Below are 26,193 nucleotides of genomic sequence, written 5' to 3'. Positions count from 1 at the left end.
GCGGTTCCCCATCTAAAATGTCTAGACATGTTTGTAAGATAAAGATAATATAAAATTACATAGCAAGATGATGCATTCATATTTGCAGCCTTAAAGTTACGCAGTTACCATTCAGGACAAAAGTAGACGCTCTCCGTTTGAGCACAAGCTTCTGCTTGTCTGTTGCCCCTTTGGGGTATCTGTTGTGGACTTTATAGTCTAAGAGTTCCTTCACCTTTCTGGGATCCATAGATAATTTCACCCGACTTGTGATCTAGAAAATGCTCTTGCACCAACATGTACACATTTGTTTAACTTCTCCTTTCTTGCAATCCCAACAAGGTGGTACAATTTACATCTTTGTATACAGCCTAGTCCAGGGATGGGCAAACCTTTTGACTTGCAGGCAAGATTGGGTTCTAAAACTTGACAGAGGGGCCGGGTCAAGAGCATTTGGACATGCAACGTAATTTATTAAACATGGGGATTGAAATGTATGAAAAACAGACACAATTGAAGATGCAAATTTAAAGAAATCAACATTTAGTGGAAAAAGATCAATAGAATCACTTTCAACATTCAGAACATATTACCCAACAAAAGAAAGGGGTCTTTAAATTGAGAGCGATGTGCGACATGTTAATTAAGCTACTGTACCGCTGCTGTGCGTAAATGCGCAAGTTGCTATTTTTTTCATAACAGTAGAGAAAGTCACATCTCAGTGGGAGCAGTGTTGTTGTCCATTTTTTGCCAGTGCATCAAAGTCTGGAGTTAGTTTCGTTGTGGCAATTCTTAGAATAGATCTGAGGTGTTGGTCAGTTAACCAGAATCTGTGATGGGCTTTATTGATGTTCATGACGCTGAAAGTCTGTAGCGGGGAAACTCCATACATTTGCGCTTTGGCATGTTGTTGGCGTACTGACAGCCACGCTATCTACCTTTTGATTAAAAACAGGGCTGTCCGCACTGACTCGGCTCAGGGATTACGTGACACGCAGCGCCGTGCGCAGTGCCCTAGTGCCTGTAAATTTAATGGTCCAATGAAGGAAATTTAAAAAAACAGGACATTTTGGAAATGTCACAAGAAATCTGTGACTTTAGCCGAAGAGCTTTCGCCCCTGGCTGCTTTCGCGTGCTTTGCTGAATTCACGTGCACTTGCAGGTCGTTGGCACCTTTATTTGCCACAGACACATAAGTGCCTGCCTTACACGTCGCTCAAACACTCCGCCTCATAGGGATCACGACCTTGACGAAAGCAAAGGAATCTTTTCTTTAATTCCTCCGTAAACGTACACTTTCGTTTAGGCATTTTTGCTGTAGAATCGGCGGACACACATGTGCTATCGCCTGTCACACTTAAGGTTTAGCTAGTCTAGCGCCCGGTGTACAAGTCAACTCAGCTATCTTTACTTTTCCCACACACACTCGCACACATAATGCAACGTGATTGGATTTGGGGAGAAGGGCGTGACTAATTTGCCATACAAAGAAACCTGGAATGGAGTAGTGGAACGGAGTGGCAATGTAATCACAATGCACTGTAAGCTATGTAATGTGTTTTGAGGCAGTTGACCAAAATCCCGGACGATTTTTAAATTTCCCCCGGACATCTTTTTAGGTCTGAAAAGTAGGACATGTCCGGGAAAAAGAGGACGTCTGGTCACCCTAATGTAAACATTAGTTTGCAACTTTGCTTCACTTACTATCCTGGGTTTGTTTGTGTTAGCATTATGTTGCAGTTTCCATCTGTTTATATGTTTAGGTTAAAGCTACTACGTCTGGACTATTGGTTGAACTTGTTTTTTTTGTTTCAAAGTATATTCATGGTATTTGTTTTCCTTTTTACTCACCATTGTTTGTCCCTTGTAGATTTGCAGTATGGGAGGGGCCGGCTCAGTATTTCCTGCTTAAATGGCTGAATGATGTCATTGATTACCTTGCTGGGTTAAGCCAATTAGAGGGTTTTCTTTGGAGTACTGCTTTGTTTGTTTTCTTTAAAGTAACTTTTTGAGTTATCTTGCATTACATGGTTTATTTTGCAGACCTTTTCATTATGTAGATGAGTTTGTAAATTAGATTAATAATTTTATTCTTGTTTCTCTGTTTAGACTTTGCTTTTTATTTTTTACCTGTTTAATTGTGACTTGGTCCACTCAAATGCAAGATTTGTTGCCAATTGGCTATAAAAACAGTGAGTTCTTGGAAGCTCGGAGGAAAGAAGAGAGTTTTCAGAGTCAAATGTAACAAATAAAAGTCATCAGAAGAATCTGGAACTCGTGGCTGATACTGTTTTTGTGTTCACCTTGCTGATCCTTGACCACACTACTTTACAGTGCTTTGTAAATAAAGTACTGGTACTGGTAGAACTATTGTCAATACTTACACTGTAGTATGACTTGGAATATGTATGTATTCCAGGTTTATATTTATTTATGTTTCACATTTCAAATACTTCTAGTATAAGTTCATTACTGGCAGTAAATAAGCTGCTTCTCATTTCTCTTGGTCACTTGTTGGGAATGATCACATCGGGACAAGTACATTTACGAACAAATTTATAATCTGAACTGTATATTTTATTCTAGCAGCAGAACATGCACATTTAGAATACAACAAAAGCACCTCAGAAAGAGACAGGCATGACGATATGATATGACGAAGGTAGAATCTGACACAAACAGTAATCCATAGATTCTCTTAACAAGATGCATGCAAGAGTAGTACGTCTTGGATTACACTTTGATTTACAGCTACATTCAGGAGTTAACCCAATGGCAGGAAAAGCTGCAGAAAGAAGTCTATTTTGCCTAACACCAAGTGGAAGGACTCTCCATTGTGAAAACGTTTATTTTGTTCTTATTTTTATTTAAGTTTCTTACTAACCGAAGAGATTGTCCACTTTCACTTCACATTATTGTTATTGATGCATGCCAGCAGTTTGTTTCTGCTATGTTTAGATGTGAGATGTGTCACAAATCAATCTGGTCCTGTGAACAACACTATTCTTTGTCCAAGATTTTTTTTGAATGCTTTTCTGGGGATATCTGTACTTTGTCACTTCATTGGAGCCTGTGAAGACAGAATATATTTGTCAGATGTGATGTTTCATTTAGTTTTTTCAAACTGTTTTGTCACATTAGCAGTATTTTTGATCAGGCATCCACACGGGCACCTAAGTTTTAGAAACATCTGCTCTGCGCATAGATTTCAACCAGTTAATTTAGTCACCAGTTAATCTACAACACCGGTTGTAAACAAGCCAGCAGCAAAGTGGCTGTTTGGTTGGGACAAACCACAGGTGTAAAACGGGGGAGGTGGACCGTTCCACTGCTTGTAGTGACTTGTAGATGTTTTTGTGTCAACACATTATGCACAGTCAGTAATAATATTTATAGACAAGTGTTACGACTGGAGTCGTTAAATGTTATTATGTAAATGAGTGTGCAGGTACTTGTTTTTGATTGGTGCCTGGAGGACGACGGGGACGTCCGATTGGTGGCTTCCCGGATGTGAGGAGTATAAAAGCGGCTGACGTGGACTTCCTGAAGGATCCCTCCTCTGCTCATCTCAACCGGCCACACTGTTTGTTTTGTTTGTTAAACTTCTTGGTTTGGAGTTTGTAGGAGTGAGCTGCCATTTATGTTGCCTTAGTTCTTTCCTGTTTTTTTAGTTAGGGAGGTAAGTTTTGTCATTTGGTTTATTTATTTTCGGTTAGGTAAGTTGATTATTATTTAGATAGTTCCTTTTGTTTGTTGTTTTGGCACTAGCTCATTCTGAAGTTATATGCTCCATTTTTGTTATATTTAAATCAATCATATATTCACTGTAAAATGTTTAACTTTGTATGTGTTGGCTGTTTGGGATGGGACGAGGAGGGACCTTTCATGTTATGATCTAGACGGGTCGTAACAGTGATGTTTTTAATTGTTCTCAGCTGTTGAATTTCTGCTGCCTTTTTCCTTGCCTCGCAACCTCCATACGCTACATTATGCTGACCACCACAGTTACAGCATTTCACTTGTACATCCACTCCACATTCATCATATCGATGATCTTCTCCACATTTGGCACATCTTTGCTTCCCTTTACACACTGCTGCAATATGACCATACCTTTGGCATTTAAAACAGCGCAAAGGGGGAGGGACATATGGTCTCACAGGAAAACTCATGAATCCAATTTTAACCTTATCAGGAAGGACTTCTCCTTGAAACTCCAAAAGAATCGATAGACTCTCCATTTTCTCTCCATTCACATGCTTCAACAATCTTTTCAATCTCCGAACTTCTCCCCCCTGTATATTCTTTTTGAGTCTTTCTAAATCCTCCTCCAGCGGAATACCAGTGATAACACCACGTGATACTCTATTTTCTCCAACAATTACTTTCTCACCAACTACTTTTTTGCAAATGTTGTCAATCTTCAAGCATTTATTCTTTTGGTCTTCAGATTTGCATTTTATCAACATGTTTCCATCTCGTAATGTTTTAACAAACTCTACCTCTCCTATTTTCTTTTTTATTTCTCTTGAAACTTGTATCGGACTTAAATTAATATTCATATCTTCCTTCCTAAATTTAAGAATTACCTTAAATTCTTCGTTTGTTACTTTCTTAATAACCGCTCTATTTTCCTCATCTGAGCTGCACTCTTCCAAAGTTCGCTTACTATTCTGGCTACCAATTACTCTATCCTCTTTCAAAACTTTCTCTTTACCTCTACCTCTTCCTCTTCCTATCGGAGTCCAATCGTCAAAATCCATATCATCATCCTCACCACCTCCATCTGCCTTAGTTGTCATCCTAATCCAGTCACAAACCAGTTTATGCCCGGAATCCGCCTTCTCCGACGCTGCACCCCGTTCAACGTCAACCGGAAGCACAACGCTAGTTCTCCACCTGGGACAAACTCCTTACATTTGACCTGCTTAATGATAAAACATAAATAAATAAAACTTGAATAAAGATGATTTTCATGACGATTATTCACTTATTTTGAAGCCGTGTTTTCTGTTTTTGTCAGTTTAATTTGGTTTAAACTGGCACATTTTCAATGTTTTATTCAAAATGCAAAATCCCAAGAAAGACAAAAGAAAGTTCAAATGTTGCTCTGATGTCACAGCTGGAAGATTTTCAGTGAAAATCAACTTTTTACTTCTTGATTTTTAACATGTTTCACTGTAAAAAATGGGGAAATATACATTTCTGACAATAGTTTCTTTGAAGTGGAGGAGAAAGCTGCAGAAAGTCTTTTTAACAGATTTATGTGAATATGAAGCTCTAAAATGCATCACTAAGCCTAAAGAGTTTCATCTTCAGATCCAGCTTTTTGGAAAACCTTTAAATGAACCTTTTGCTTTTAGTTATTGGTTCTGCTTCACGGCATCTTTATGGGCTGAAAAACACAAAGAGACTCGTTTATCCTGCAGGTTTTAGAGTTTAGATTGAATTAAAGCACAACAATATTCAAATAAAAAGATGGAAAAAGACCGAAAATCATCAGTTATTCTCTTAAAATGAAACATATTTAATCATTAATGAAACTTAATTTGTAGGAATTTTATGCAGCAAATCAGACAAAATATTAAATATTTAGTTAATTATTGAGAAATGTTCATTTGTTTTTTATTTATGATTACATACAAACATGAAAAAGTGAATATTCCACATATTTACTGGTTCAGAGAGGAAATGAAAACCTCCCATTTTTCTGCTTTGTTCTCTTTTTTTACTTCATGCGTCTTTTATTCTTCTAGAGATGAAAATCATAACTTTATCAACATAAAATAAGTTTATATATTCATGATCTGGCAGCTGAAGGATGACAAAACAAAGTTCACCAGAGTTTTAACTGCAGATCTGTAAATAATAGATTTACAACGAGACATTTTGACCAATTTCTAGAATAAAATGGAAAAAAAGAAATCTGAAAAATTATAGAAAACAAAATCCATATTTGAAAGATTTTAAAGCTATAGATTGTTTAAATAGATTTTAAATCTACTGCATTAAAAATAGATTTTTATATGATCTATTAAAAATATAAATGATTATATTTTTATCTTATTTGTTGTTTTCCGTGTTCATTTTATTTCCAGATTTTTAGAAACACCTGCAGGAAAACTCTGGATTACTTTCAGTATTTTACTCAGTTTGATCTGCAGGAGTTTCTCTTGTTTTGATTCATTTTTGATTTGGCAGTTTAACCAAAGGTTTGTGCAACTTTAAATTTAAGTAAAAAAAAGAAATTTATGTTGAAATTTGAATCTGAAATTTAAACACTTAAAAAGTGTCAGAAAGTAAAAACACGACTTTTGTTCATAAAATAGAAACCAGGTTTTTCTGTTTCAAATCAAACTGATAAATATTTTGTGTTTTTGCTTCTTCAAACTAGAAGTTGTTCTGTTTTATCCACCAACTATCATAATAAGAGCAGCTGGGCTGTCAGGACTCCTCTGGTTCTTTGTTCTGGCCCATCAGAACCACAGTCTGTTTAGAGCTAAATAATCTGGGCCTGGTTCTGGTTCTGAAGCCTCTCACTCATGCAGATCCTTCGCTCTATCATCCGACCCCCAGCAGTCAATACCTTCACACGAATATGCAACCAGAGTCGATCAGCAACGATCCGACTCCACTGGTCCTCTGAACGCCAGGGACCAAAATCAGAACCAGCAGTAAACCAGTTTATTCCCACAAACTGGGAATAAACCAGGAATAACAAGCAATAAACCAGAGAAATAATCCAGGAATAAACTGTAAACTAAAGCAGTGGACACTGTCAGATTTTTCACAGATAGCAAAATCGTCCTTGGTTACATACACAACAACACAAAGAGATTCTATACCTATGTAGCCAATCGAGTGATCCGAATCAGGAAGACCACACATCCGACACAGTGGTTTTACATATCCACTTGTGACAATCCAGCAGACACAGCCACTAGACCGGTCCCAGCTTCCACATTAGCTTCCACAAACTGGTTTAGTGGTCCTTCCTTTTTGACACTACATGATATTGAGACATCACACTGTGATAGTTTTACACTCATTGACCCTGAAACAGATACAGAGATCAGGCCTGATGTGAAAACCTTTGTTACCAAAACCTCAGTAATGCAGCTGGAACCAGCTCGTTTTGAAAGATTCTCTCATTGGATGAGATTGTGTGGCACTATTGCATCACTAAAGCGTGTGGCAGCATCATTCAAGAAAACAGACACAGAAAGTAAAGGCTGGAAGTGTTTCAGTGACAGTAACACTGCAGGAGAAATATCCAAAGCAGAAAAGTTTATCATTCACACAGTACAAAGTGAAACATTCAAAGAGGAGCTCAGGTGCATAAAAACAAATCAACCACTTCCAAAACAGAGTTGTCTACAAAAGTTGAACCCTGTCATTGATGAAGAAGGACTTCTCAGAATAGGAGGACGCTTGGCACCTGCTAACCTAACAAACGGGGAGAAACATCCTGTCATTATTCCAAGGTCTCATCACATATCTATGCTTCTTATCAGATACCATCATGAGAAAGTAGCGCATCAGGGGCGTCATATAACAGAAGGAGCACTCAGAGGAGCTGGATTTTGGATTACTGGCAGAAAAAGGCTGAGGACAAATGCAAACTCAAAAGATGGCAGATTTACCCATTGACAGACTGTCAACCATGCCACCATTCACTAGTGTGGGACTGGATGTCTTTGGGCCCTGGACAGTCTCCACACGTCGCACCAGAGGAGGAAGTGCAGACAGCAAGCGCTGGGCTGTACTTTTCACCTGCATGTCCACAAGAGCCGTGCACATTGAGCTCATTGAATCAATGTCAACATCGAGCTATATTAATGCACTAAGAAGATTCTTCTGCATCCGTGGACCTGCTCAAATACTCCGTTCTGACAGAGGGACAAATTTTATCGGAGCATGCAATGAACTGCAAAACGATCAGACAGACACAGAGCTGAATTCTTACCTGCTGGAGAAAGGATGCACATGGCTGTTCAACTCTCCCCACTCCTCGCATATGGGTGGATCGTGGGAGCGACTCATCGGAGTTGCAAGGCGCATCCTGGACGGTATTCTTTTGAAAGCCGGACACATCCAACTCACACATGAAGTGTTAAGTACATTCATGGCAGAAGTAATGGCAATAATGAATGCAAGACCACTTGTACCAATTTCAACAGATCCGGACTAACCAAACCTCCTCACTCCTGCAATGCTCCTCACCCAAAAGACAAATGCGCTATCTGCACCAGCAGGAAGCTTTGCACCACCAGACCTCTACTCAAGGCAATGGAAGCAAGTACAGTGTCTGGCGGACTCTTTTTGGAAACAGTGGAAAAGTGAATACTTATCAACTTTGCAGAAACGGAGAAAATGGACTGATGATAAACCGAACATTAAAGTTGGTGACTTTGTGTTATTGAAAGATGCTCTCGCTCACAGAAACAACTGGTCCATGGGAAAAGATGTGAGAACATTTGAAAGTAAGGACACTAGGGTTCGAAAAGGAGAAGTACAAACTGTAAAAGACGGAAACGAAAAAGTGTTTTTGAGACCCGTTACTGATATGGTTTTGCTTTTATCGGATGAAAATTAAAATGTTATAAGTGTAAACAATTCAAAATGTTTATTGGAAAAGGTTATTTGTAGTGGCACAATTGTATTGTACCAGGCGGGGAGTGTGCTGCCTTTTGTAAGTTAAGCTGGACCAGCAAGGTTGAAAACCGCACTAGAACGCCCCCTGGTGGATATTTTGTTATGTTTTGGTGACGCTAAAAAAAAGAATATAGATCCAAGATGGTGGAACGCGTCACCGAACAGTTCATGATTTAAGCTGATTATTATCCTTATACGTTGTGTTTCAGACAAGATTTGTTCGTAAGTATTGGTTAATTGTGAAAGCAATAATTGTCTCCTTGTTTTATGTAACTGGTGTAAATAATTGTACGCTGGAGTCATTTAGGAAAAAGTTCTTATTTTTAGCTAGCAGCAAGAATGGCTAATTTGCTATGTTCGTTGGCTAACATAGTCTTGTATGTTTCAGTTTACGATGGTCAAAGTGATGGCAGTGGTCAGAGGCCACTCTTCAATAAACAAGTAGAAAAGAAACAAGTTTGGTTATTGGAGCGTCGTTGTCTGGCTGTCTAGCTGCTGAAAACCCGAAATCTCAGGGCAAGGACAGCACACCTTCAGTCATATATCCAGTTACCCTTGCAGGGTCATGGGGGGCTTCTGTCTGTCTGCAGTGGTCATTGGGCCAGAGACCCTGGTCACCAGTCCAACAACACAGAGACACACAGGACAAACAACCATGCACCCACACACACACATACAAACCAAAGGGCAATTTAGGTTAACCAATTATTCTAACCAATTATTCTCCATTGTATTAGACTGTGAGAGTCTGGAGAGAGAGAGAGAGGGAGAGTACCCAGAGAGAACTCAATCATGCATGAGCAGAACATGCAAACTCCATCAGAACGTCCCCAAGCCAGGATTTTACTCCAAATTAGAACATGTTCTCTGATGAAACTTGTTTGTCACAATGAAGAGTCTTTTGAAAATAACACCCTTTAGGCATGTATTAAACATAGTTTTCATTAAGCCTACATTTTTGAGTTCAAATTATTTTTTTTGTTGGTCTGATGTCTAATCTTTGTTGTCGGGTTTCATTAGCTCTAGGAGGAAAATCATCATAATTAACAGAAATGAAGGCTTGAAGATATTATATGTATAATTTAATCACCATAATGTGTTTCACTAGTGAATTGAGTTACTGAAGAAAAGCAATTTTAAATGTCATATTCAATAAACTTTTAAAATGTATTGACTCTATAGACATGTTAGTCTACCTCCATCTAATTAAGGATCTGCTTATCAATTCCTATACTTCTAGCTTTAAAATCCATCATGAAAAATTATAAATCAAGTCAAAACAACTCATTTTGATTTGTTTATACCAGTATAGCAGCTGGCAGTCATTCCAAGATCATCCTAACTATACTGGAGGAATGCTCCTTTTTTAAATAAATGCTTGAAAAATTTTGTTTGGTGCTATACTTTTTGTTTATTTCATTCAAATATCTGGCAGATGAAAAAAAGAGCATTGTCCAAAATCTTCCTGTCTTTAATTCACTTTATTTTTAGCTTCCAGCTCTAGGCGCAGCAGGGGAATAATTGTTCCTCTCTTGATTTCCTCCTGCTCTGAGCTGACACACTGATGTGTTCTCAGTGGGATTCCTCACCAGATTTTACAGGCTGGGGATAAAGATGCACACACAGTGCAGCACCGTCAGTTCAACTGTTCATAAATCATTTCAAACTCTCGAAACGAGCCCCCCTCATTAAAACGTATTTCAACTTGACTGCCTCCGAGGTTTGGGTTTGACACAGAAGGAAGCACGTAAGCGCTTTATTGTTTGCTGCCGTTCTTTTGTCACTTTATGCTCATTATGTTGTCGCTGCTGGGTGAATGCCGCACTCTTGCAGACAATAACTTGTGCAGCTGTGAAAAATATTGCTCACGCGCTCGCTGTCACCCAGTGTTGTTGCGGAGTATTGTGGTGGTAGGAGGAAGGCCACAGGATCCATGGAGCTCGAGTTGAGGAAAAAATAAAACAATATCTTTAAAAATCAAGCTGGAAAATAAAATTCTACTGATTAGAAGAAAGTTTTAATCAACACAAATTAATTAATTACGGGTCTGAAAGTCGAAGAAGCTGCTTCTAAAAAAGGCCAGAATGAGTCCAGATGACGGATCCGACCCACAAATAAGGATTTGTTTTCATTTTATGAAGATTCAGACCTGAAGAGTCTTTTAAACTGGAGGAAAACGGATAAAAACCTGAGAATCTGGCAGTGAGAACAGAAACATGCAGGTTCAGATCTGATGGTAAAGAATCGGGAACATCTCTGGGTTTAAACATGAGGTCAAGCCGAGGCCTCAAAGGTCACGGCGGCTCGGACAGCTGCTGCAGGTTGCACCTTCAGAACCTGCGGTTTGCTGCGTTTCTGTCTGTTTTTGTGTTTGTAAAAATGTTAGAGGGGCAGCAGGCAGAGAGCTGCGGCCCAACATGAAGACAAAGATCCATATTAACAAAAATCCCGAGATGACAGATGATTAATCGGCGCGGCAGGCTCTGCCGGGCCACCGGACCCCCGGCTGACACCCAGAGCCGCTCCACACAAAACCACAAACCCCCCAGAACCCCGGCGGCCCGCAGGAGCGTGGGCGAAGGGTGGACGAGGGCGCCGTCCCCACGGAGACGCGGCGCGCTGGCGCACAGAGAGCGGAAAATAAAGATGAGCTGCGGCAAAATCTGACAGGAACAGGAGAGGAGATCCAGTTTGTTTGCTGCAGAGCAACCGGAGTGTGTGGGAGGGTTTACACGTCATATCGGGTGTGTTTTCTGACTCCATTCACTGCACTCTGTGTGTGTGTGTGTGTGTGTGTGTGTGTGTGTGCTGCTACCAAACCCCCATCTGCCACGGGGTGGGCGGCTCACCACACATCGACGATGCACGGCAACATTTTTGGATCTGTGGGCGTCGAAAGGCTGCAGAGTCTCCTGCTCTCAGATTCAGCACAAACAGATCAGACCGAACTGGATTCGCAGTTTCACCAGTTAAAATCTGAAAAGTGCGGCAGGCTGACGTGGACAGACTCCTTACATTTGACCTGCTTAATGATAAAACAAGGAAACAATAAAAGTCCTCCAGTCAGATGAGATCAGAACTTTCTGACCAACATGCAGAACATCAGCAGTGAAACACGGCGGTGGCAGCATCATGCTGTGGAAACCTAAAAGATTTTTATGCTGCTGAGAAAAGAGCCGAGCCGAACCAGAAGGCTGTTAATTCAACGCTTGAAAGTGTGACGCCAATACAGACCAAACAGCTTCCTTCACTTCCTCCGCCGCCATTGCTAAACCTACAGGCTGACGACCAATCGAAAGCAGCACAGAAAATCAACGTCATCGTTCATAACTCAGTCTGTTCACTGATTGGCCCAGAAGAAATCAAAATCAAAGATCTTTGATGTATTTAGTATTCAAAAATTACCTAAGATGGCAAAAATGTTAAGCCAAGTTAAAATGTTGGCATTTTAAAAACTAAAATGAAAAGAAATCAAACTTACAAAATGAAATCAGGCGAAAGAAAAATTTGCAAAAATCTTTTTTTTTTTCCCCCCCAATACAAGTGCAGATTTATGTCTTTTGATCTTTTGGTTGAAACAAACGTCATTCAGTGAATTTACTGCAATCTAAAAAATAACATTAAACACAGACTTTAAATTGTTTAAATGAGTCAAGTTTTATTACAAATTAAAATTACAAAATAACTTGACTAAAAAACAAACAGAAATGTTTCTTTGACACAAATATTTTTACACGTGAAATATTACGTGTAAATATTTCACGTAATAGGTTCACGTAAACTGAACCTATTACGTAAACTGAACCTATTACGTAAACTGAACCTATTACGTAAACTGAACCTATTACGTAAACTGAACCTATTACGTAAACTGAACCTATTACGTAAACTGAACCTGCCGCATTTACATGCGGCAGGTTCAGTTCTCCTTAGCGCAGCGGCGACTTTATGGAGGGCCCTGGCCTTTGCTGGCCGCCATTTTTGACCTGATGGGGTATGTCTTTCTGCTGGCCGCCATTTTTGACCTGATGGGGTACTTCTTCCTGCTGTCTTTCTTCTGTTGCGATAGGATCAGAGCAGAACGTTAGGCGGCGGCCCAGTTTCCCCCCGCAGCCCAGTTTCCCCGAACTCACCTTCTCGTCGACGAAGGGCGGCTCGGCGGCCAGATTCTTGCAGCAGGAGCTGAGATCGTTCTCCAGGGAGTCCTGCAGACAAACCTGGTCAGAACCGAGACACGCTCACAGAACCAGCTCAGAGTCAGGGAGCTCAGATGGGCAACCTTGCTCTGCCTGTCCTCCTCCTCCGCCTCCTTCTGCCTCATCCTTGGCAGCTTGCTGCGCTTGACGCTCCTCTTCAGAACCCTTCCATAAACAAACCCCCGGCGCCGAGGAGTCACACCTGAAGGCAGCAGAACCGGGTCAGCATCCAAGAAAACATTTACCTGAAACTCAGCAGATGATGATGTCATCAGCAGATGATGACATCATCATCATCATCAAGTGTCAATTTTAAAAATAAGAGTTCTACTTTATCTCTTTTTAATAAGTAAAAAAAAAAAGGAAACAAAATAATAAATCACTTGTGAATATTATGTTTAGTAAGAAAATCAAAAAATTATTCATGAACATTTAAATGAGATTAAAAACTTAAAAATAAAACAAAAAAATTATTAAAAGCAAATGATTCATAAAAAATTAAATAATTTTACTGATGAATAATTTGATCAATAAAAAAAATGTTTCAATAATAAAAACAAAAAAACCATTAAAAATAAAAATCATTAAAAAGTTATAATACTAAATAAAGAAATCAATAAGTGCTTAAAATAAAAATAGTAAATAAAGATCCATAATAATAATAATAATAATGCTGTTGTTCTGTTTTGGTAGCCCAGAACCCAGACCGGTTCTGGTCCGTTCTTCCTCACCAGTAGGAACGTCCTGCTGCAGCTCCTCCAGCAGGAACCTTCGGACCAGCTGCTGACCCGCATCCAGCTGTTCCTGCAGCTCCACCCGCTTCCGCTCCAGAACTGCCTGGTCCAAACCCATCTGCTTCTGGACATCCGTCAGAACCTGCCGGTTCTCCTTCTGCCGGCCTCTCAGGTCCGCCTCGGCGGCCCGAAGCATCTCGGCACCTCGAGTCTCCACACCCTGAACACGGGTTGGGTCGATTAGCAGGAGCAGAACCCAGGAGAACCCGGCCTGCGGCCCGGTTTAACGCTGTACCTGATTGAGACTCTGGGCCTTTTCTGCCAGCTGCTCCATCAGAACCAGCTGGTCCTGGGCCCGGCGGGCCGCCTGCTCCCTGGTTCTGGAGGTCCACTCTGCGTCCCGTTCCACCAGGCCTGCAGCAGAACATCATCATCATCTCCTTCATCTCCACCTGGAGTGGGCGGGGCCTCACGGGAGGCGGTACCGGTACCTGACACAGCGCCGTGGAGGTCCGAAGAGCGGTCGCTCATCTCCTCCAGCACAACCCGGTTCTGACGGGCCGCCTGGCGCAGCGAAGAGGCCAGAGAGGAGGAGGAGGAGAGCAGACGCGCCGCCTGCGACGAAGAACGCTGCTCCACCGTGCCGCAGCGGCTGCTCCACCGCGCCGCAGCGGCTGCAGGGAGGAAGAAGTAGATGAGGAAGAGGAGGGACACGGTGAGGAAGAGGAAGAGCATCACGAGCTCTGACCTGCTGAGGTTCTGCTGCAGCTCCTCAACCAGGCCCTGCAGGGTACTGGAGGCCAAGTGCAGCTTGCTGTAGTCCTGCTGGGTTTCCATGGTAACCAGGTTCATCTGGTTCTGCAGGACCTTTATGGTCCGGTTCATCCCCTGGCAGAAACACGACCAGAACCAAGCTCAGCCGGACCCAAACCCCAGCAGAACCCCCCCAGACTCCTGCTGGTTCTGATGGAACCGGGCCGGCTCACCTGCTGGTGGCGCTGCTGGGCCCGTTGGATCTGCTGCTTCAGCTCCTTCATTTTCTAACATAAAATAGTTGTTGGGTCACCTGGTGCCACCCAGTCTTCCTCTGATCAGAACCGGGCCTGAATCCGGGTTTGGACCCACCTGATCGGCCAGATCCCGCTGCGTCTCCATGGAAACCTGCAGGGCGTCACTGAGCTCCCTGATGGCGGTCAGACCCGGCAGCGTCCGCACGTCCAGAACATCCTGCACATCCTGATGGTGCTCCTCCTGAACCAGAACCAGCGGGTCAGAGTCAGAACCACCAGAACCATCAGAACCCCAGCGCTCTGCTCACCAGCAGCTGCAGCAGAACCTCCCTCTGCTCCCGGGTCAGCGCCTCGTGCCGCTCCACCTTCTCCCGGCAGCAGGCGGCGCCGTCCGCCTCCAGCGCCAGCGTTTCCACAGCAACCCGCAGCGTGGCCTCGTTCCCCACCAGCAGGCCGTCTGGATGACAGAGGCAAACATGAGCCCACAGAACCCCGGCCCGGCCCGGTTCTGGACGCAGGGCGCCACCTACCCACAGCGTGGGCGTAGCCGGTCAGCATGCGGTTGTGGGCGGCGCCGTAACGCTGCACGCTGCGCTGCAGGCTGCTGAAGACGCCGTCCATCCTCTGGGAGAAGCTCTGCTGCATCTGCATGTTGTGCTGCTCCACCTGCAGGACCAGAGGACCCGGTTAGACCCGGTCAGAACCAGAACCGCCTCTCTCTCTAGCCGACGTGGCCTACCTTGGTCTTGCGGTCCAGCTTGGCGTGGAGACCCGACACGTCGCCGGTGCTCTCACCGACGGCGCTCTGCAGCTGCAGGCGGAGAGAGGCCGGTCAGAGAAAACGACGATAAACGAGTTTTAAGGTTTGGAGATAAAAAATATCAAGAATTAAATATAAAACAGTTTCAGTTCCAGTGGATGATATTTATTATTTCTCTGGTTTTCTGCAGCAGGAACAAGATAAACTAACAAACAGGTTCTGAAATATATATAAAGTTATAGTCAAAAACCCCATTTAACAAAAAAATATACATTTCAATAACTTTCTTCAACATGTAAAAATATAAGCCAACCTTTCTTCCAATAATAGATCAATAAGTCATTGATCCATTAGGAATAATAAATATTTATCACATTGAAACAATCCAAACAAAACATGTTGAGGTGAATCAACTTCCTGCTCAAAGTTTTCTGGCTTCTAGCAAAAAAATTTTTTTCCAAATTCAGGCTTTTAATCAAACGTCAGATTGCATTTAATTGTCGACATTAAAACTCCAGTTTGGTATTAAAGAATTTTTTCCAAGCCTTGACTGACTGATGGATGGGTTTCCATCGCCATAGCAACCCCGAGCCACAGCAGCGACAGGTGAAGGTGCGTACCTGTCCGACGGCGCTGTACAGCGACTCGTGGGCCGAGCTGAGCTCCGAGCAGACGATCTCCTCCACTAGCTTCTCCTTGGTCTTCTCCAGATGCCTGCTGGTCTCCTCCAGCCTGGAACCAGAACCAGAACCGTGAGAGCCCGGCTGATAAAGGCGGATAAACGCTACGCGGAGCGGCTCTACCTCTGCTGCTTCTCATCCAGGTCCATGCTGCGCTGCTCCAGCCGGCTCTTACTGTCCAGGAACAGATCGTTCACCTGCAGGGAGCAGAATAAAACTCTAAGACGTTTTAAAGCCAAGACAGAAAACTAGAAATATGAAAAATGGCTGGACGAGAACGGTTGCATTTCTGGATCCGTTTACAGCTTTTCTAATAAAAACACTAGCCTGTTTTAAATCATTACAGAATAAACAAGTCATGTTCATTTCCTGAAGTGTGCATTGCCTTCTTTCTGCTCATCTTTCTGATTGGCTGCCTTTCAAATTCATCAACCTACTTTGCTTGTCAAGTTAGCATAGCAAGCGCAAAAAGTTTCCAATGAGACATAAGAGAAAAAAACATTTTAAAACTTGATGTTTCTTTACATGTTGTATTATTGTCTGTGGGTTCCTGACCAGACGCTAATTCTGTTCATGGAAACGTTTGGGAACCAGAGCAAGAGACAACCGCTAGCTGTCACACCTTCCTACACCTAAACTTCCTTTCACTGAGAAAGTTTAATCATGTTCAGCTTTGGTCGCTGTGGTTTGTCACCCCCATCACCTCCCCACCCCAACCCCCCATCACCTCCCCACCCCAACATCACCCCCCCACCCCAACCCCCCATCACCAGTGACAGACGCAAAGAACGCTAGCTAGCTAGCAGGGATGTATTAGCAGGTAGTTAGCGGTAGCCTCAACCGCCTCCAGTAACAAACCAAGAGGTCCATGTTCAACTAAACCTTTTCCCAACAGAAAAGTCAGAAGAATAAAAACGACATAAATGACATTTCAATTAAATCATCCTGTCAAGATAAAAATTAAAACCAGTGAATAAAATATTAAAGACCAACTTACATTTTGTTTTATGAATTTAAGACATTGTAAGGATGCATGAATACACTAGCTGCTAACTCCCAGACCAGATACCTTCTTGAGCTCCTCCTCCATCATGACGATCTGCTCCTCCTGAGCCGTGATCTGGGTCACCATGTTCCTGCAGGACAGAACCGGGTCACATCAAGCCGCTAAAAGCTGTCGTCTTCCATCAATACATTGATTATTGGAACCAAACTTTTCCATTTCAGTCCGACTCATATTCAGATTAATCAGAATTCAAAACGATCCTTGCTGAAATTTTCCATTAAACTGGTTATAAACATCCGGTGATACCAACTCTGACCTGCAGGTGGCAGCATTTCATCCTATTAGTGCTGCTGCCTCAGTCTGATGTCAAATTACCTTCTGATAGATATGGTAACAAAAAAGAAAACACTTTTAAGTCTAAAAATGTCTCTAATCTTGTTATTTCTCTTCATCTTTTTATTTTTATTTATAGATTTTGGACTGAATGTAATGAGGGAAAAATAGCTGGAATTCCAGATGTTTCAGAAAAATTTACAGGAAATATTCTGCTGCTTTGATTTCAATGATGCTTTATGTGTAATAAAGTGAAGATATCATAAGCTTATGCTTCTACCTACAGTTTTTCTTTTCAGTCTACACTTTGTTCCATTGACAGGAATTTAAATAATGTTTTTCTATTTCTACTAAGAGCAGCAGAAATCGGTGAGGGTGTGGAGACTTCCTCAGGACTCGGCTGAACTCACTCATATTTCTCTGATGAAAGGAAAACACAGTTTTTCTTTCGGGTGGCGGCCAGGTCCCGTTTGAGCTGCTCGATCTCCGTGCATTCCTGACAGGACAGAGAAAAAGCTCCAGATTTACCAGAACATGAAACTATCCGATGGATAAATCAGGAACCAAACAGATGAATCAGGAACCAAACGGATGAATCAGGAACGTAAACGTCTGAGGAAACGAGCGCCACCTTGATCAGGGTCCGCTTGGTGAGCTTCTGGTTGACCTCGGGTTTGTTGATGATGTTCTTGGCTCGGCTGGCGTACGCCAGCGTGCTCAGCGTCTCCTGCAGGCGGCAGCGGTCGGGGTCAGATATCTCAGAACCGGGTCCGGGTCGCGGTCGGAACCGGGTCTTACCTCCAGGTTGCTGGAGGACGGCGACACGGTGGCGATGATGGAGGTCTTAGTGCGTCCGCCCAGCGAATCCTGCAGGATCCTGGTGAGTTTGGACTCTCTGTGGAAGAACCGGGCCCACAGTTAAACCCAGATCAGCTGCTGGTTCTGACGGGCCCGGTTCTGTGTGCGGCCCACCTGTACGGGACGTGGGACCTCTTCTCCACCAGGGCGGTGATGACCCGGCCCAGCGTCAGCAGCGACTGGTTGATGTTCCCGGCCTCGCGGGCCCGCTGGCCCATAGCTCCGGAGCGGCCGATGTTCTCGCTGCTGGCGAGGTCCACCTGGACAGAAGCGGGTCGGGTCAGTACACTGGCTCGACCGGGTCGCCCTGACCGGGTCCGGGCGATTCCTCACCAGGTTGAGCTTGCCGATCTTCACCAGCTCCTCGCCATCCAGGGTGATCTTCATCATGTGGATGATGACGGAGAACACGGAGTGGGAGCGGCTGCAGAGAGACAGGCGGTCAGAACCTGGTTCTGAAGACGGCGCCGACCCAGTCAGACATTTGGTTTTTCCCTCCAACCACTGGGTTTCCATTCAGAGCAACGTTAGCGCGCCCAGGGCGGCCATCTTGTTTCACAGCTTTCATTTATTTTACTTTTAGCTCTATGACAGAATATTAATGTCTGGTTACAATTTATTTTATTTTCTTAATTGTGTGAATAAATGTCACAACACTAAATGGATATTAATATTACCAGAACAACATTGTGGTATTAAGAGAATAAAATAGTAACTTTGTGAAACATGGAAAATAACAAAAAGTTAAAAGGAGGAAAGCTGGGGACTTCCGGTGGACGCGGAGCAAGATGGCAGCATAAGTTCGAGCTCCCTTGTCGAGGAAAAAAACCCCCTCCATAATCCAAGGAAATTAGTCAAAATACAATTTTAACCAGACACGAAATGAGTGGAGGACGCAAGCAGAGAAGCATAAGGAAGAAAATGGCAGAAGTATGCGACCCCGACGTTGAGCAAATGGAAGAAGAAAGCGGCGACTCGAGTCAGCTACGGGCTGTGTTGGAGGGGCTACATAACATCACGGCGGAAATCCGAGACTTTAAAAAGGAGGTGAAGGAGAATCTCACAAAATTCAAAGACGAATTCAAAGAGGAGGTGAAGCGAGAATTTATGGGCTTTAAAGAAGAAATTAAGAAAAAAGTGGCACAGAATGATGTGGAAATACAGAAACAACAAGAAGACATGACTGAGGCGCAGGGCCGCATAGCAGAGCTGGAAGAGTGCAACATGGAAGCGAAGGACGCCATTCTGAACCTTTTAAAACAGCAGAGAAAACTACAAGAGAAGCTAACGGAATTGAAAGGACACGGCAGGCGCTGCAACATGAGAATTTAGAACGTGGCTGAACAAGACGACGAATTGGTCCAAGAAAGGGTGGAGAAACTGCTACACCGTGAGCTAGCTCTACCGGTCGAAACCGAGTTACAGATCCAGCGGGCTCATAGAAGCCTTGGAAAGAGACCTCCACCCGAAGCTAATCCCAGGTCCATAGTGGTTAACTTTCTTAAATACAAAACCAAAGAAGAAATCCTGACAAAAGCATGGAAAAAGAAAATCCAAGTCGAGGGGAAGCGGATATTTTTCGACCATGATTACCCCACTGAGGTAATAGAAAAACGCAAATCCTACTCCGAGATTAAAAAGGCTCTGAAAGACCAAAAGATCCGCTTCCAGACGCCAATGACTAAAATACGGATTCACTGGTCAGACGGGATCAAGATTTACAACAACGCGGAGGAAGCTGCAATAGACATGAGGAGACGAGGACTGGAGATGGAGAACAAGAACGACACCGGACCTTCACCCGAGGAGAGGAGCCAGACGGCGGTGTCCTGGCAGCGCTCCGGGAAGAAGCATGGGGCGGACAACGGGTCCTCCGCTACGGGTTCTGGCCAGAATGCGAGTAGCCGAGCGAGGGAACTGCTGCAGGTGTTTCAAAGAGGAGGACACTGAAGACGCGGAGGTAAAGGGGGCATAAACTGCTCATTAAAGAAGGGGGATGGAAGAGACTATAGTCTTCTCTGAAGTTTGACTAAATAACGACAGGGAGATCCACCAAACAAGGGACTGTTGGACTCGCCTAAGCAGGTCAGGGGAACCCAACACAGGTTTGCCCAAAACCACTAGGGGGGGGGGGCCCTCTTCATAAAAGGATACCCCCCTCCCTTTCCAGCAGGGGGACAGGGCCTCTTGGGAATATGGCCCATATTTAGTCGGGAGTTCAGATTTTTTGTTAGTTTAGTTCTTGTTCATAGTTCAAGTGGAGAGGCTGAGATTCAAACCAAGATATACGAACAATGTCTAAGGTTATAACTGTGGTATCACTGAATGTCAATGGCTTAAATAATATCAAAAAGAGAGGACTAAAACAGGAAAGTCACCAGGGTCAGATGGCTTAGGGGCTTCTTTTTATAAAACCTTCAAAGAAGAATTAACACCACTGTTATATGACTCGTTTAATTATAGTCTTAGGACTGGCAAGATGCCTCCTTCTTGGAAAGAAGCCATTATTTCTGTAATCCCAAAGGAAGGTAAAGATCAAGAATACTGCCACAACTACAGACCGATATCGGTACTAAATGTAGACTATAAACTGTTTTCCTCTATCATAGCTAAAAGAATGGTAAATTTAATGCAGGATTTAATTGATGAGGACCAAACTGGCTTTATAAAGGAAAGACAAACACAAGACAATATAAGGAGAACTCTTCATATCATAGACCACCTGCAAAGAAGAGGGGAGGGGGCAGTTCTGATAAGTATAGATGCGGAAAAAGCCTTCGACAGTGTTAATTGGAACTTTTTGTATAAGGTCTTAGAAAAATTTGGATTTAATGAGACATTTGTAAATTGTATTAAATCAATTTATCAACAGCCAACTGCAAGGATTAAAATAAATGGCAACCTGTCAGGAAGATTTACTCTGGAGAGAGGAACAAGGCAGGGATGCTGCCTCTCACCAAGTCTTTTTGCACTGTTTATGGAGCCACTAGCTCAGATGATTAGGCAGGAAGAGGAAATGAAAGGAGTGGAAATAGGAGGGGAAGAACATAAAATAGGGTTGTTTGCAGATGACATTTTGATTTATCTAAAAAACCCAAATGAAATGTTTTTAAAAACAGTAAGTTTGCTTGAGGAGTATGGGAAATTCTCTGGATACAAAATTAATGTGGAAAAAACACAGATCCTAACAATAAATTACTCCCCGCAGCAGAAAATAAGGGATACCTACAAACTTAAGTGGAATGAAAAATCTATAAAATATTTGGGGGTAAACATAACCAAAACAATTGACAAACTCTATGATGCAAATTATTTAGAAATAAACCACAATATTAAGAAAGACCTGGGGCGATGGATGGACATTGGCTTGGATCTCAGCTCTAGAGTGGAGATAATTAAAATAAATATTTTACCACGACTGTTATACCTGTTTCAGTCCCTGCCACTGACTATCCCGCAAAAACAATTTGTAGAATGGGACAGATGGATTTCAAGGTTTATATGGAACGGGAAGAAACCTAGGGTCAGATATAAAACACTTCAGCTCCCAAAAGATAAAGGAGGCCTGGGTTTACCAGCCCTAAAAGAATATTTCTGGGCCGCACAAATTAGACCTCTGGTATGTTGGTGCAATGATGACTATGTTTCAAAATAGAAAAATCTGGAAATAAGTAGAAAAGACATAGAAGTTAAAAATTTAATAGCACATAAAATACTCTTAGGCAAACTAAGCAATAAGCTAGATTCAATAACTAAAACTACGATTGAAATATGGAACACAGTAATTGATAAATACAATTTAGAGAAAGAAACAAGGAGTTTGAGCTGGTTTGCTTGGGATCCGAGGTTTAAACCAGGTATTTATGATACAGGCTTCAGACAATGGGCAAATAAAGGTGCCACAGCAATATGTAAATTAACTGAAAAGGGCAATCTGCTGAGCTTTAATAGCTTAAAGGGAAAATATGAGCTGGAGGATCAAGACCAGTATAGATACCTGCAAATAAAAGATTATTATGAGAAAGAGATAAAAACCAACGTAAGTAAAATAATAGAGATATTTCATAAGGCCTACGAGGGGAATAAATTGCGGGTTATTTCAGCACTATACCAGGGACTGATGGCAGGCAGGAAGACATCTACTATGCACATTAAAGAAAAATGGGAGGACGAATTGAAGCAGCACATAAGCGAGGAGGGATGGTTTAATATTTGTAAAATGCAGTGCACGGCCACCTGCTCCCGTGTGTGGAGGGAATTTAATTGGAAAAACATGATTAGATTTTTTATAACACCAAAGATCAGGTCCGGGATGGTATCCAGTTCACAACCATGCTGGAGACTCTGTGGCCAGACTGATGTAGGCCATACACACATATTCTGGTCTTGTCAAAAGCTAACTACATACTGGCATAATGTTAGCCTTATCTTGAAAAACATATTGGGATATGGAATACCCAGATCATGTAAAACACTCTATCTGGGATGCCTCACACACGATGTAATTCAAAAGGATGATGAATATCTGTTAAAAATATTACTTTCAGCATCAAGGAAAACCATCACAAAATTATGGTATAGACAAGACCATCCTGCAGTGGAGCAGTGGCTGAACATTGTGGAAGAGATTTTCGTAATGGAGAAAATCACATATAGACTAAGATTGCAGGAGGACAAGTTTGTTGTTAAATGGGAAAAATGGAGCGACTACAGACGCAAGGAGAATGCCATTCTTGTATCCAGCTAAATATGGACACGGCTGTCCAACATTGTATATGAAGTTGAATGTATTGATACCTCTCCACTGTATGTGTTCAGAAATGTTCAATAAAAAATAAGTATTAAAAAAAAAAAAAGGAGGAAAGCTGAGCATCTTATGAAGTTATACTTTAGTATCAGTTGTACAGATAATAAATAGTTAATCTTGTTCTAATGCATCAGTATTAGGAGTTTGAAATGATTATGTCTATTGTGAAGAAAAAAACAAACTGATGTTCACATCAGATCCTCATGTTTCTGATTTTAAAGTGATTTTTTGGAAAAACTGAGAATTTCTTATATGACAATAATCTCTTAATTAAACAGTCTAATAGTGTGAAAAAGTTACTTTTTGAAAATATTCCCTTTTTAGAAGAGCGGATGAGAGACAAAAACAAACTTAATTAAAAATCTAAATTGCGGTCGCCATGGAAACCTGGAGTAGGCGTTCATCAGGGTGGAGGCCGTCCGCCTCTTGGCTGCTCCTCGCTCCAGGATCTGGTAAACCTCGTTCTTGTTGTGGACCACCACCTCCTCCAGCCCCTTCACCACCACGCCGCGCTGCAGCACACACACAGGGCCGGGTCAGGGAACAGAACCAGAACCCTCCCGGCGCCGGTCAGAAGCTCCCACCTTGTTGTGGGGGTCGTCAAACAGCTGTAGGCGCTCGTTGACGTCCTCGGTGGGGCTCAGCAGGTCGAACAGCTTCTCGTTGTAGATCTCCAGCAGAGAAACCTTGACGGAGAACTCGCTGCCGTTCTCGCTGAGCTTCTCGAAGATCTGGTGCAGTGTCCGGGGGATGATGCCAGCCAGCGGGTCCTGCAGAACCGCAAAGGGTCAGGCCGCTGGACGGAGCCCCGCCGACCGGGTCAAAGGTCAAACTCACTTTCTCCCAGGTGAACCTCGCGTTCGGAGTCCGCTCCCCCTCCATGGTGAAGGTCTTCCCGGTTCCTGTCTGACCGTAGCTGCAGAGCAAACAGGAAGTGGATCAGAACTCGACTCAAACAAGAAAATTCAAAAACTTCAAGGTTTGGTTTCAAATCTGGGAGATAAAAACTCAAAATTAACTGAAAAAACTGTTTCAATTCACTGTGATATAATTTATTAGTGTAAATATTCTACAGCAGAGACCATGTAAAATAAATTAAAGATACGTTTTGAAATGTCTCTCATCTTTACGACGACGTTCTTTAGCAGACAGAACAAAAACTGAACGGTAAATTTCTGCCAAAGAAAAACTCAAAAATGACCTGGGAAATTTCTGAGATGAATTTAAACATTTCTGAGATTTTTGATGGAAATTTCAGTTTTTCCTTAATAATCTATGTGCAGCGGCTCTCATACGTCATCACACACCTGGTCAAAGAACAAAACCCTCCATTTTAATACGGTTTAAAATGTTTTCTAGCATTTAGAAAAAAGTAATTTTGTGGATTTTAAGAGACATAAGAAAAAGAAAAGCAAAAGAAATGTGTCTGTGTTTTTAGGTGTAAAAGTATTAAATAATGTTTTCCAATTTAAGATTTTAATCAAATGTTTGACTGCACGTTATAACCAAACTGAGCAGTTTGAATATCCAGCACTTTCCAAACCTTGAAAACACCTGACTGAAATTCAAGCATTTTCCAGGAACCCTGTTTAGCGGATCAGGAGGAAACCAGAGGGCAACTCACGCAAACACGGTGCAGTTGTATCCCATAATAACCTCGTCCAGGATGGGACACACCACGCTGCGGTAGACATCGATCTGCTTCGCAGCCGGGCCGAAAACCTGGAGAGAATAAACGTTCCCAATGAGAGACCCAGTTTACCTCCTGGTTCTGACTGGGCTCTGACTGGGCCACAGGGGTTCTGACCATGTCGAAGGTGTAGGTCTTCCTGGAGGACTTGTCGTTCACGCCGCCTGTCCTGACCAGCACCTCATTCCTGCTCTGGTCGCAGTCGATGACTCCGTGAGACGACCTGTGCTCCATGGTGTTGAAAGGCCTGAAACAGGAAGCAGAACCAAATAATAGGAAGTTCCTGCAGAATCAAACCAATTTATTATTGGTTACATTTAATATAGACAAAAACACCGTTTGCCTCTTTTCCTCAGACAACAACCAGACAGAGATTTAAAGAGGAGAAACAAAAGCAAATGAGGTGGATTAGCAGAGCTAGCTAACAACTGATGTCATCCAGGACATGTTGCTGTAAAGCTTCATCTATCCTGCAGAACAAACAGGACAGATTATATCCTGTTTGAAGATTGATTAAGAGTCATGAGAGAGAAAAACAGAAAAAGACTTCAGTCAGAGGCTTCTTCTGATCCCTGCAAGACTGACTGCTGCTGCTGGAGACCCTTCCTGTCCCGCATCATCACCATCCACAACGACTCTCTGAAGAAACTTGGGTGATCTGAGTTGCATTTAATTTTCGTTAGGAGAAATAGATGTTTGTTTTTACCCGGTTTTCTGTCTTACCTGCACCGGACCACCACCTGGATATTCCGGCCCTTCTCTCGCCTCCCTCCGGTACCGCTAAAGGAAGCCATGGTGGCCGCAGACAGAAGCGTCTCTCCTTGGTCTGACAGCCTGCGGACGCCATTAAAGCTCCGGTTAGCAGAGAGCAACACACCGAACGGACCGCAGAAAACTTCACAGCGATGTTTTATAACCGGTAGAAACGAAACCATTAAATGCAGAATAAACCCTCCGTTGTTTGAAATCCGCCGGTAAAGATTAGCGTCGCGGAGCAAAACGAGCCCTTAAAACTCAGAGTAACTCACCGAGTGAAGGAGTGCCTTCTTCTTCTTCTTCTTCTTTTTGTTTTTAATGGCGGTTGGCAAGCAACTTAATGGTGTGCATTACCGCCACCTACTGGTATGGAGTGTGGATCAGGACGCAACTTAAAAAAAAAAAAAAAAACACTAAATCCTTTCTATCAGTTTAGTTTTCTTAAGAAATTTTATGAAATAACATAAATATTCAGAGGAAGAGGAATATCCCAAAATATCTGGAATTTTTAACTGTAACTTATTCTTTAGAAGCCTATATTCTAATTTCCTTCTCTCCTCGGAGTACTTTGGACATAACAATAAAACATGTTCTACTGTCTCTTCTTGAAGACAAAGATCACAATTACCTGATGGATGTTTCCCCATTTTAAATAGTGTACTGTTTAAACCTGTATGACCAAAACGTAATCTGGATATAATGTTTTCTTCTTTTCTACTTCTTTCTGTT

The 26,193-nt window shown here is 42.5% G+C and overlaps 1 protein-coding gene across 1 annotated transcript; it reads right to left on the bottom strand.

The window, feature by feature from the left end:
• Positions 1-12,536: 12,536 nt before the first annotated feature.
• Positions 12,537-25,775, bottom strand: LOC116718695 (kinesin-like protein KIF11). Its single transcript, XM_032560888.1, has 27 exons — positions 25,432-25,775; positions 24,826-24,955; positions 24,643-24,740; positions 23,856-23,934; positions 23,603-23,788; positions 23,406-23,530; positions 18,545-18,635; positions 18,326-18,471; positions 18,152-18,248; positions 17,985-18,080; positions 17,764-17,849; positions 17,084-17,150; positions 16,138-16,211; positions 15,955-16,066; positions 15,314-15,385; positions 15,105-15,240; positions 14,883-15,031; positions 14,641-14,815; positions 14,551-14,597; positions 14,313-14,452; positions 14,056-14,216; positions 13,860-13,978; positions 13,562-13,784; positions 12,914-13,032; positions 12,768-12,839; positions 12,660-12,691; positions 12,537-12,620 (listed from the first exon to the last, which is right to left on the bottom strand). Exons 1-27 carry the CDS (start codon positions 25,641-25,643, stop codon positions 12,581-12,583), a joined length of 3,084 nt encoding a protein of 1,027 aa, XP_032416779.1. The 5' UTR covers positions 25,644-25,775; the 3' UTR covers positions 12,537-12,580.
• Positions 25,776-26,193: the final 418 nt, after the last annotated feature.

Source organism: Xiphophorus hellerii, chromosome 4, assembly GCF_003331165.1.
Source record: "Xiphophorus hellerii strain 12219 chromosome 4, Xiphophorus_hellerii-4.1, whole genome shotgun sequence".
Lineage (NCBI taxonomy): Eukaryota > Metazoa > Chordata > Actinopteri > Cyprinodontiformes > Poeciliidae > Xiphophorus > Xiphophorus hellerii.
Note: the sequence above shows the minus strand (reverse complement) of the source record. Positions and strands in the feature narration are given on the sequence as shown.